This window comes from Bombus affinis, chromosome 16 (genome assembly GCF_024516045.1).
Source record: "Bombus affinis isolate iyBomAffi1 chromosome 16, iyBomAffi1.2, whole genome shotgun sequence".
NCBI lineage: Eukaryota > Metazoa > Arthropoda > Insecta > Hymenoptera > Apidae > Bombus > Bombus affinis.
In genome coordinates, this window is record NC_066359.1 from 8,205,674 (window position 1) to 8,218,928 (window position 13,255).

The 13,255-nt window shown below is 43.7% G+C and overlaps 1 protein-coding gene across 25 annotated transcripts in view; it reads right to left on the minus strand.

The window, feature by feature from the left end:
- LOC126925546 (polypyrimidine tract-binding protein 2) overlaps nt 1–13,255 on the minus strand; it is a 417,994-nt gene that overhangs the window by 215,683 nt on the left and 189,056 nt on the right. For 6 of the 25 annotated variants that reach the window (XM_050741220.1, XM_050741218.1, XM_050741216.1 and 3 more), the window contains exon 2: nt 12,029–12,080. The exons of 15 other annotated variants lie outside the window; for them this stretch is intronic. Coding sequence is in view for 4 of the 10 variants with exons in the window: in XM_050741210.1 (XP_050597167.1) it covers nt 5,534–5,536 (3 nt within the window). In the remaining 6 variants the exon portion in view is untranslated. Of the gene's footprint in view, nt 1–5,533; nt 8,882–12,028; nt 12,081–13,255 lie in introns of those variants that run through there. 4 more of the 25 variants (XM_050741210.1, XM_050741205.1, XM_050741214.1 and 1 more) reach the window with 2 other exon arrangements.

Here is a 13,255-nt window from a genome sequence, read left to right on the forward strand (position 1 = left end):
GCGTTATTGCAGGGAAATTTAGCACCACGAACAGGAACAGAAGTTCCTCGAATCCCAATCAAATTCCAGTCGATAAAACCGTGGAAATTTATCGCGAGTGGCCGAGATGTTTCGCAAGCTCGTATCGAATCGACGCCTCGATACACAGTGGTTGGAGAAGCCTCGTAAACTCGAGGTTGGACGAGTCTAGGGAAACTACGATGGAAATATGTGTCGCTGATAACACGGATCGTTGCTGTTCCTACAAATTATGCAAATGCAACCGGTCTAAGTGGCTTTCCACGCAGGGCTGTTTGCGTATTAGAGTGGTAAAGAGCCACACTTGTTTCGGGGTTGCTTAGAAGTGTTAGTTAGCTCGAGCGAGAAAGTTGAGTTTTTGCGCAGCAAACTCGATCGAGCGTGATATTTGAATTTTATTTAATCCTAGTCTGCCCTTTTATCTCTCTAATCCTCTTATAACGAACTTCATTTCTGAATGGATTTCGTAATTATTATTTCTCCAATGAATTCTAACTTGTAGGAATAAAAAATAAGTTTACTTGTAGACTACATTAGAAAAAATAAAGTTACTTTTAAAATTAATGCTGTCCTCGAGTAGAAGATAGGGAATCGCGAATGTTTCGAGAGAGAAATGTTCGAGAATGCATACTCGAATAATTAACCAGTGAGTAGGATTTTTCATGGCATCCACGGGCCGGAAGTGGATGCAGACGATACGGTTCTTGAGCACAGCGAGGAAGACGAACAGGTAGCGAAGGAAAAGAAACAAGTTACGGAGTTCGCTTCCATTTTTATTGTCAGCGAGCTCCTTCCGCTAGACTTTTATAGTAATTTAATACGGGACTGATTAAGCGGCTAAAGATAAATATATCTATTCTGTGTTAACAACGCTGATACCGCTGAATCGACGCAAGAGTCACGCAATTAGGAGAAGCGAATTTTCCAGAGGATTTGCCTCTTGGACGCTCCTCCGCGCTATGAAAGCTGCATAAAGAAGATTTGAAGATTAATCTGTTATGTTTGTACATTTCGTAGTATTTTTAATGCTGTAGAGTGGGTCGAAGTGGAAATCTCCCTTCTTGCGAACGGCTCCTAAGACAAAAATTTTCAAGAACCACTCGCGATAAGCTCGCCAGGAAACGGAGCGAAAGCTTCCCTGGCAATTTTCAGCGCAAGAACATTGCTCTTGCGTTATTCATGCGAACCTAAAGTAGCGTTCTTAAGAAGCATCTCGTGGATGATGTGCCGCTTTGTGAATTTTTCTACGGTCACTTTCGCATCGACGGAGTTATCAAGAATTTCCTACCATCTGAATATTCAAAGGAAGATGCTCGTTTCGTGATAACAATAACATAGTGGAAATCTCAACGATTCTATTATATGTATATGAGTTACGAGCAATTGACGCGTTTCATAAATCGATATTTTGTAAGGAAAAATTTCGGTTGGTACGTATTTTTTAAGGATACAATAGCGCGTGTTTCAAATTGATATTTTTGAACAACGCATTACATGCCTGTTCTAAATTCATATTTTTCTATAGTAATCTGGCCAAGTGTAGCGTAGCGTTAATTCGAATATATTTTTCGTATACGAATTTTCCGATTTTCAAACTAAACGAGTAATCTTGATTCACATAAAGATAAAAATTGTGAACAGAAAGATTCATCCTAAAATATCCTACTTTATTTTTTTCATTTATTCCGAAACCTACGTATCGTGTTTCCTTCTCTGCTCTTCGATTAACAACGTCTCAAGAAACACAGAGGGGCAAAAACCACCGTTGACCCAACAAATCCGTCAAACACGAGAAACCAAAGAAATGGAAAACTTGTTCGAACTTCTCAGTGGCCGAGAAACGCCGAAGCCCAAAGGAACTTGGTTCGCAAGGTCCCAAGAGATCAAACCAAAGCCCCAACAGACCGAAGCGTCTGATACCAACTATTTCCTCGCGGCAGAGTGCTAATTAGCCGATGTACACAAGGAACGGACCGTGAAGATAGCTCGAGACGCATCCCACCGCATATCGCCGTCGGCTCGCTGACGTTTCCTTCGAGCTTCCACAGAAATAGGTGAACAGACGCTCGTCTTTCGCTCGTTTTATCGACAAACAACGAAACAAGTTTCTCCCAACATCGTGGTCCAGTGAGAAACATGGCATAGAAGTTGTTTATCCGAATCGTCATTCGAATTACGTTTTGCTAAATTGTTTGGAACAAGGTAAATTTAGGTATTACATTCTTTTAACTAGAACGAGACAAATTTGATGAACTAAAAAGTTTTCGACAAAGCGAATGCTTTAGACGATGCTTTTCGAGAAAGATGTGAGCGAATCCAATAATTGACAAAAATTAAATGTTATAGTACAGTATACGGTGACGTTGAACCAAACTGTATCGAGTCCCCAATTATTTATTATACACGAATTATTGTATTATACACGAATATATGAAATGTAAAGTGAAATTGAAGGCTGGTAATTTTTCATTAAAAAAAGAAGGAGAATTGAAAAATTCTATCGACAATGACGTTTTAAAAGAGATTACAGAAACTAATCTACGACAAACAGCGAGATAAATAGCGTTTCAAAATGAAAGTAAACTATTCGTCCATTATACGTCGCTTGTTTCAAATAGGAAAAGCACGGGAAATGACAAATGGTGTGTGTGCATGCGTGTTAAGCGATGTACAGAAGCTTAGACGAACGGAGATAGCCGCCATTCTAAACTTTGTACATTTTTTAAAACTATCGTCGCTTCTTCTGACAACACGTGAATCTTATATGATAATCGAAAATGTAACAGTAGTCTGATAAAGATAAACGTGCTTCTCCGTCCGAAGAAGATAACAGCGACTGCGTGACCCAGATATCGTGTAATAAGGAAAATTAATCGTAATAAGAAACGCGTGAAAATTAATACACTGAAAATTCTAGATCTGGAACTTTGAAATTTACGAAACAATTTGTGTAATATGTGTGTATTTATTGCATTACTTCGTAATGATTCGGCGACAATCGCTTCATTGTGGTGGAAAGCAACCTTCAAATAGCTATTAATAGTATTTCAAAAATCATCATAAAGACGTTCCAAAATGAATATTGCCACTCTAAAATATAAAAATCGATGAAAATCCAAGATACAAATTTTCTAAACGTTATTCTTTTATTTGTAATAATCGGAACGATGAATATCAATCGGAAACCTTTATAGAACAATGATTGCAAAGTGAATGCTGGCTACGAGATGCAAATTTTCCCACAATTTCGTGATTTTTTAGGGACACGAAACGTCTGGTTTCGCGGAAGATGGCGGAAGAAAGCCGCGAGACAAAGCTTCGGCTAACGAGGTTTCCGGTAACGAGCAGGGCATGGCAACCACTGAATCAGGAACAGATTTAGCTACGACGATGAATCACCCGACGCGTTTGCTGTGTAAACAGGGACGAGTCTCGCGCCAAGGGAACCCCCGACCTTGCCCTATCACTTCCGACGAACGCCTATCATCCCTTCTGTTTTCCGCTGCTCCTCTCTTTCTGTTTGTCGAGGTTCGCCAACCAAGACGCGGCATCCTCTTTAATCCCGCTACGATCGACAGGTGTCGAGAGGATGCTGATCGAGAATCCTGAACAAACTCGGGCTTTCCGCTCGATCGCGTCTCCGCATGAAATCGGGGTGGTAGAAGAAGATGTGGTCGTAAGTGAGGAAAGAAATTGTGTTCTAGTGTTATTGGACGTTACAACATTTTTTTGAAACGTAATTGATGGGATTTTGGTGTGATTCTAGGTTGGGTTTCGATGTTTGACGTTGTAGGATGGGAGGAGACCCCTTTCGGATGCCGACCGATGAAGAAACTATTCGGGTTTTTCGTACGATTTTGTTCGATGTTCGATGATTACAGCAACGTAGTACGAGTGAAAAAATCAGTCGTTTAAGAAAATCACCGTTTTAATAAACGTATTCGCTCCACGACAGTGATATAAACGTAAAAACGACGGACTTAATTTCCATTTCAATGACTCGCGTTGCACCATATCCAACTTCCAAACCTGGAGAGCCATCTATCACTGAAACTCCTTTGGAAATATCTCAGGGACATACGGAAATTCAATGCAACTCTTTTTCCTAGTGGCGGGAAGAAGGGAAACCGTGTTCCGCCGCGAGCTGGCCGCGGAATCGTCGAGTCTGGGGATTTTTTCGCGAGATCCAACGACGAATGCAGCTTACGTCACGCTCGAGGAGCTAGGGGGAACGGTCGTTGCCTCTTGACAGCCCGTTTCAATGCACCGTTGCTGAAAAGATTTACGCGCCCGAGCGTCACTCGCGATTTCGTCGCGTCAAGATGTCTGTGAATTGTATTACGAATTTATATACACGTGTCACGACTACACGCACGTTTTCCCAAGGGCTGAAAACGCAAATTGAAAGGATCGAGAATGCTGCCCCATCGGAACGCTCAATTTATTCGCGTTCGAAATATGGATTGACGTATTACACCTTCTGACCCAAATAATCCTAATTTACTCTACTTTGGAACGAAAGATTGTTCGCAACAAAGAATCGAACATCCAAGGTTCTCCTACCTTCGACCGAAGGTTCTGATTTAACCGTTGAAGAAAGCTACCTACCGCTCCCAAGCAATTTTTACTTCTCTAAACTCCTTCGCCCGGTCCTGAAATTGTTCCGAACAAACCGTGATTCGAACCCACTAACCACCACAATCTCAGAGAGCTAATATCCTTCGATAAATGGAACACTATCACACAGATTAAAACGTAACACGGTAACTCCGAAACACGAATCGATCCTCGAACATGGAATACGTAACCAGTGCGCTCCAAGTTCCGCATATTGAGCCGGCTTATTAGTCGAACATAAGCAATCGTCGAATAGAGTATTAAACCCGCTTGGCGAGCGTCGGGGGACAATCGCGTCGTAAAAGCTACTTAGTGGTTCGGAGCGGCGAACAAATGGACAACCAGGGGATCTGTGGCTAATTTATGCGACGGACAACGATATTAACGAGAGCCCTTTAACCTGAAGGACGCGTCGTGGGACTGACCCACTGTTACAAACTTCCGACTTCGAAATGAAACTCTGATTCGGTCGATTCTCTTGCGAGATGCCTAGATAGGTTTCTAATTTGCAAAGATCGAGGACTATGAATCGTTTATGGTTACGCTGGCTAGGAATTTTTACGTCCTTATCGAGCGTGGAACGTCTAATTTCCTGTAACGCTTAGAATAGAATGAACACGCGTTGAAGACAAATGTTTTACGATCCAAGTAAAATTATAATTCCGTGATTAGCACTTAATTAACTTAACTTAGACAACTACCACCGATCAAACCGAACATATTATATCGGTGTTTCTTGCAATCCTGTTTTATAAACTGCGCCTTCTTGTTCGGGTCTGACCCGAAGAAGCGACACGGAATGTTCGCGAAACTCGCGAACCTCGTCGACATCCAAAATTCTCTTTTCGAGTTACATCGGCCGAAAATGCGCCACGAAAGAAACAAATCTTCCACTCACCATGGTGTCTTTGATGTGTTCAACCGGTTGCAGGAGGACCGTAGTGGCAGCGATGGGACGATGATGATGCTGTTGTTGTTGCTGATGATGGTGGTGCTGCTGCTGCTGATGCTGATGGTGATGGTGTTGTTGGTGGTGCGGATTGCAATTGGCGATATTCGTGCAGGTGCAGTTGCAGCCAATGTTGCAGGCTTGCTGGCCGGCGAAGAGGTGTCCTACTAGGCCGGGGGTGATCGCTGCTGCCGCCGCGTTGTTGATACTGTTCAGCAGGGGCGGAGGCAGGGACACCGCACCACCCGGGACAAACGGGTACGAATGAAAATACGTGGTGATGGAGGAACGTGCCTCGTCGGCGCCTATCGTCTCCGCTAGCCAACACTTTCCGTTCCCCGTCGCCGAGGGTATGAACAAGCCTCGGCCGCCCAACGAGTGCAATCTCCAGAAAAACCTGCCTCGTTGTTCCTCACCGGCCCAGCCGCGTTCCAACGACGGCTGATGATACCGAGCTTCCGTCCTGCTCGTTCGGCCCAACTCGAACGACGGCCACCACAGTTTGGCCGATTGTCGCTCGATCCCTCTTCAAACCAATTTTCGACTCCTCCCGCGAGTTCGAGCTCGAACTCGGCGCGGAGATCGAACCGCGAGGCCAGCCAAGTTCCTTGAAATCTTCTTAGAGAGATCTTGCCCCGACTCGAATTTCGGTTAATTCAAATTAGATATAGTCGTCCGGACGTGAGACGTCAGAGAGCCTAACTGGTACACCTTAAGAGCTAACACGCGCGTACATCGGATTAAACGCGGTCCTTACTGTACTAGACACACATACGACCGGTAACACGCATACAGAGAGACTCAGAAGACGTTGGTTTAAGCCTAGAGCGATAGTGTGCGGTTTAGTCTAGACGAGCGACCGCTCTGTTAGATATAAGATGATTGTCAAAGTGTGTGAGCGAGTTAGAGTTAGGGCAAGTGGGTCTGTGCACCGAGCAAAGATAAAAACGGTTGAAGTGACACGGCCACGCGATTCAGACGCATGCATACGCGCATATACATGCAGAGGGCAGAGCGTACCTTTCTTTTCTTTCTTTCTTTCTTTGACGGGTATGGGGGTAGAGGGACTCTTCGCACGGCTCGCTCGCACGTTAATTGAAACGTCGTAGGTACATACGTTGATTCGTGATTGTTCCTTCTTTTCTTTCCTTAAAAAGAGACACTTTAGCTAAGAGAGCTAGCTGAAAAAATGATTGTCACGAAGATTGACGAGAGGACGCCCCTTGAAATCGGGGCAAACAGGGAAGAAACACGGTCGGGCCTAGCTCTACTTCCGGTGCGGATCAGCTGGCGCGGCCCAACGATCGGATATGTGCGAAGGGTGTATACATATAAACGTATGTATATATAAGTGTAAATATATATAATATATATATATATATTTCGTATGTGTATATATATATATGTAGAAGTATATATACATAAATATCTATGTAGAATAATATATGTATGTACGTAGAGCGTGTACGGAAGTAGTACAGAGGCTGGAGATCACATGAAGACACGAATACTCGTTTACTCTCTTTCAACCGGCTAGACTCGCATGCGGAGGAGGAGGAGGAGGAAACGCACGTGGTTGCTGTTCCTTGCCACCTCTCCCTTTTGAAAACGTCGTTAAAATTCCTCTCGGTTATGTCCAACCTGCTACTGTGCTTGATTGTCTTGACGCGATTCTCTTTAGTGCGATCGGTCGCTCATTATTCACGCGCGACCATCTCTTTATATACGTTACGTTACTTAAATAGCCTAATTTTTACTTATACATAAGGACAAACACAGATTCGTGTTTACTTCTAAGAGGGACTATACTTATTATATTTATCCGAATCTCCCTCGCGGTTTCTAGCTATACAGCACGTTTTATTCCTTTGTTCTTTTTATTATACGGTAGTCTCTCTTTATAGACGCGTAAGCCACGTCTAACGCCCGAACGACTAACAACAGCGCTCTCTAGTACCGACGAATCGCGGCCAGCCGCGGCAAATAAAAATATAATTCTCTATCCCGGCCTCGCGATTCTTCCCGCGAGCCCCCACCTCTTGCCAAGCTTCGCCGGCCTCTTCTCGCCGCTCCGCTTTAAATGATCCTCCTGCTCCAGATTCACCGGCTCCTTCTCCCTTTCTCTTTCTATCTTCGTTCGACTTGGCAGCACACCGACGAGGGAGGTCTCCCGCGATTGAACGTGTGCGACCTTGAAACTCGTACACACGGCCGGCAAATACGAGGAAGCCTTATCTCTTTCTCCCCTTCTTTCGTTCCGACCGGTTTCTTCGCTGGACGATGCTCGTAGCACGGGGACTCCCGTTCGACACACACAGACACACACACACGGTCGGACAGTGGGAGAGGGCAGTGAGACTGTGATCAAAGAGCCGGTGCATGCATGTGCCACTCTGTGACAGCTGGCTTTGCTCTTTCTCTTTCTCTTTCGCTCTCTCTCTCTCTCTCTCTCTCTCTCTCTCTCTCTCTCTCTCACTCTCTTTTTCTCTCTCTCTTTCTCTCTCTCTCTCTCTCTCTTTCTACGTTGCTGTCGTTGCTCAAACTCGTTTCTCGACACACTGAAGGGAGGGAGATCAGAGTAGCCTCTATGGGGCTCTCGTGCACACGGCGTATCACGTGTCGACCGTTTTCACACTGAGCGTTTAGGGCTGGTCCGCGTGAGATCTCTCGGCCGGCTGGCACGCGCGCGTGGCCAGCGACACGGGCGGGCGTAAACAGTGAGAAAGAAGGAGGCAGAGGATATAATATACCGGACAACGACGGCCGATCGGTGGAGGACCAGGTGGACACCGATTTCGAGAGAGACAGGAACGTACGACGATGCGACGTGTCGAATCGTAGAGAGAACGAACTTAAGAGACGTATCGTAGTGGAACTACTCTGCCGGAGATATATGGGGTTGAGAGAAGCACGGAGTTAGATATGACAGATATCGGTCGGGCGCGCGTGTGTGTCTGTCTGTGTGCACGTGTGTTACTGTGTGATGTCGCGTTGGCTTTCGAAGAGCTGGTTCGTTGCCGCGGTTCGGACCGACCTGCACGGGGTGTTTCAGAGAAAGAGAGAAGGAGAGAAGTGTGTGTGGGAGTGTGTGTGTGAGGCGGTGTGTGTGTACGTGAGAGAGTAACTCGGAGGCGGGAACGATTAAAGAGCGTCCTACTCGATCGCCTAGCTTGACACAACTGAGAGCAGCGTCTCTCTCGCGGCGCCCGCGTAGGCCTCCACCGCCACCGTCGCCGCGGCCGGGTCGTGTCGCCGCGTATACGCGGCTTTCAAACGCTGTCCCCCGCTCCGAGCGCCCCGACGCGCCTGGCGTCGCCAATAGCGAGCGAGCGTCGGCCGAGCGCAGGCGAACTTGCACGAAACGACTCGAGTGTGCGCGCCAGCGCGCAGTGCCTCTCCGTGCCTCTCCGTGCCTCTCCGTGCCTCTACGCTGCCTACACGATCGCACATACGCTTCCCCCACCACTAACACTCATCCCTACCACCGAGCGACGATTGAGCTCGGCCGAAACAGCAACGGTGTGGGTACTAACCCTGTTTCGCCCGCTTTCGTCTCTTTTTCTTCGAGTCGCGTGTCTATTTCTCTCCCTTTCTCGCTCCCGATCGACCGACTCCGTGCTCGGTGGGACTCTGCGAGTAAGTAGATTCTCGCTGGCCAGGTTAGACCGATTCCTTCTTCGCGGGGCAACGTGGCTGCTTTGGTGACTGATCTTTCGCTTTCATAGGGTTTTCTCTACTGGTTGTGCGGCGTTTTCGCGATAGGTGGGGAGAGGCTGAATGGTGAATAGTGGTAGACAGGTGGAGGGAACGTGTGATTTTCCGCATTGTTGCACGGTTGTGATGTGTTACAGTGGTTTTACATTAATGGGCTTGGTAGAATTAGGACTCGTATTAGGATGATTTATGGAGTAGAGGTTGTAATATCGATGTATCGAATGGTTACGGCGGTCTATGTTTCATATGTTTAATGGATCCCATTTGATCGAGTAATAAGTTTCTTCGAATCTCGGTGAGGTTTGCGTCTTTAGCGATGTTGAAAAATTTTGTTTACGCAGTACAGATCGCTCGAGTTTCGAGTGGCTGGCCGAGCTCGCTTTCCTAACGTTTCGGTGAAACGAGAACCATGAATGAATCGTGTGTAACTTCTAGGTTTTGCGCAAAGTTCGTTTCTAAGATACATTCCTTAAACGGAATCGTCGGAGACTGAAGCAGGATTGAACAGTCAAGGAGGAAAATATTGTCTCGAAATAGAACTGGAATTTACGAAATTGTCAGTTGGACTGACAAATGGAAAAGATGAATCTTTATCGAGAACTTGCAGAAAAAATATACAAAGAAACCAGGAAACTTGCCTTAATGGATACGATTAATATTGACGTTATCGAGTCGAGTTCGTAATAGTTAGAAACAAATAGTGTCATCGGTATTTCTTCGATATTTCTTTCGAAATTTGTAAATTCAATTTTCTCTTCCGCTCGCGTTATAAAGTTTCTTCGAGTTCTTCTTCGAGTCGTTCTTCAACTTGCTATCCTGTTCCTTCAATCTTTCTTAATCTCCCTGGATTTTTCTTTAATTTTTATTTCAACGCGTTTCCCTCTTTCAATGGTAGTAGAGGAACCAAGAATTCACGATCGCAAACAAAAACCCCAATCAACCACCTCGAGATGAACAAAAGTACGCCCTTCTTAAAGAAAACGTTCAGAAATTTAAAAAAAGAAGGGAAAAGGGAGGAGGGAAGGAGAGAAAGAGAAAAGAGAGAGAAATAGAAAATTGGAAAAATCAGAAAACAAGGTTCGTAAAATTCGCTCTCGAACAAATAAAACACGTTCCTGGAATTGTTTGCCAACGGCGAAGATTACGATCATTGAGGCAAGTAAGGGATGAAAAGCGGAAGAAAATGGGGGAAGGAATCGAAATTCGAAGGCGTGATCAGACAGTGGTCCTCGAGGGAAAAAACGACGGGAAATTGGTGGCGACCACGAGCACCATCGATGGGTTCTTCGGAGCTCTGATTGTTCAGAAACGAGCGGCGTCGATCAGGATCGACTGCGCAACGAACCGATTCACCCTCGACGGACTCGAGAATGCTCGAGCAATCGGCTCCCTCGAAAGTGGTAACCTGATTATCCGCACTGAACGAATAAATGATGGAACGAAACCACGGTTTTGTGCAAGAGAAAGATTCTCGCTTCTTCGAATTGGGAAAAGCGCGTACGAGAACATTTCTCCATGAAACTGGCAATCTTGAGAAACAGTTGAAAGTCTCGTTTACGTTACATTAGTAATTCGTTTTATATCGTTGATACAGATGTTATTATCTGTACTTGTATCGAAAAGCGAAAGACGAAAAGAACGAAATTTAACTATCCCGCTAATCTCTCTAGAGAAAATTTCAAGACTAACACCGAGGAGTCTGCTAATCCCTCAGACACGAATATTTCCGTAGACCAGCGGGGGTGGGGAGATGGTAGAGGAGGGTATCGTTAATTAAACGCGACCGCGGTTCCATAAGGTGAGACGAAGGTTAAACAAGAGGAAGAACGGAGCTGACTTCACGTCTGACGCGCTAATACTCGTTCGGCCAAGTGGCTTCGTTAATTACTGTCAAATCGAGAAGTGGCAAATGAAATAATTACAAGGCGTCGCGGCTCTTCCAGATCATGGCCATCCTTAATTAACGAGGCACCGGTGCTGTTCGCGTTTTCAATGTTGTTATTTTTCTTTCTTTTTCTTTTGTACGTCCTTGACTTTGAAGAAATCGGCTTTCTTTAACTTTGGGGCAAGCTGCTTCCGATACCTATTCCCTAGTCACCAGAGAATCACCGTTTCCCTATAATATTCATCAGACCTCTCGCGACATTGCTATTATTAAAAGATTATTTACGAGTTTCTTTACGATAACACTTTTACAATAACTTTTCTATAACACGCTCTACAAAATTCATCTATCCATCAGAAGTATCAACAACTTTGGTAACTATGACTCAGAAGAAACGCTTCGTTTCCTACATCTTTCAAATAAAATCTCCAGATCTTTTCGTTAAATTAACACTAAATTAATATCTTAATTTCGCCACTAAATTTTGTAAATCTTCCCGATTTTCTCAAGCATATTCAACAAAATCTTCAAAATTGGCACAAAAATACAGAGAGATCTGTCTTCAATTTCCCAAAGTATAAAAAGTATAAAGTCTAAGTAAAGTCCCCGAATCGGTACTCTAAGGAAACGTTATTTGTAACCGTTTCGCTCAAAGATTTACCTAATTACATTTCGCAACCGGGTTTTGTACGGCGAAAGGTGTTTTAAAATATTAATTGAAAGAGACACGTAACGAAGCTTTCGTAGTAATACCGGCTACGCAACAAGCAGATAAATTTTCTTTGATCTTTTTTTTTTTAATTACGGCGGTGGGGTGTAGTAAAAGAAAAATTTAATTAACTTACCGAGCTGCTCGCGTGCCAAAGGAAACGGAGCCAAAGAAGCCAGATATCTTACCTGCAACAGAAATTAATATACTTTCTTAATTTAGTAAGACACCTGGACGAAAGCTGCGTGCAATCGCAAGAACATACAGCGTGAATACAGCCGTCAAGCGAACTGACTAATTTCTTAAAAAATATTATAATATACGTATAATACGATCGGTAAACTGTGGATTTTTATGCAATCGTGAGAAATTTAAAGATATAAAGACGCACGTGACATACGTAAAAACGTATAAAATATTCAAAGTATACTCTTTATAATGCTTAATAAGTAAATTAAATTTCTGCCTAGGTCCTATTCCTTCCACCGTATTCACGAAAATATGAATTTGAATAAAAATCCGCAGACCAGTGGTCGGTAATAATATCAGAACGTAATACGTTACAAAAGATTGTCAATCCTTATACGAATACGTGGTGCAAAATATAATATGACAAGATCTAACATTTCACAAAAATTCATCCAACAGCCAGGAGAAATAATTAAAAATACTGAAAAATTGCTGCATCCATATACGGTAATTCGGTGTGTTTCCATAAAAAAAGAAAAAAAAAAAACAGACATTTCAAGCCATAAAATTAAATCCTTTAACTCGTATATCACGTATTCAGCTCCGTACAGGGGAAGCTTATCAAAAAAACTTTACCAAGTCTTCCTACGTCATTAGCGCATATTTGGGTATATATTAAACGTGTATAAAATCACAAGACACTGTAAAAATATTTCTCTACATGAGAATATCAAACCTTGGTGCAGCACGGTAGCTTGATTTTTTTTAATGTTTCCCTTCGTTTTGACGAAGATTTAACGAGGAAATTAACCACCTGCGGTTTAGTTACGTAAACGATTATTTTATGAAATATTTCTGTCCAAATATTTGCCAGATTACCAAAGTCGCTGGTTAAGACGATATAACAAATTAAATTATTAAAGAATCGAATACCAGGTGGAGGAAAAACGTGTACCTCGGTAAATTAAAAATCAGCAATTAGATTCTTCCTAAGAAAATCACAATTTAGTATATTTCTTCGAATGGTGCAATTCTACGCTGAGAAAAATTTCACAGGACAATTTAGAATTTCCCCGATCTTGAGCTGACGTACTACTGAATCGATCTCTTTGTTTACGTTCAAAGAAGAAACTCACTCGCGACATCGAATGTTCGCAAATGATAACGATCGATT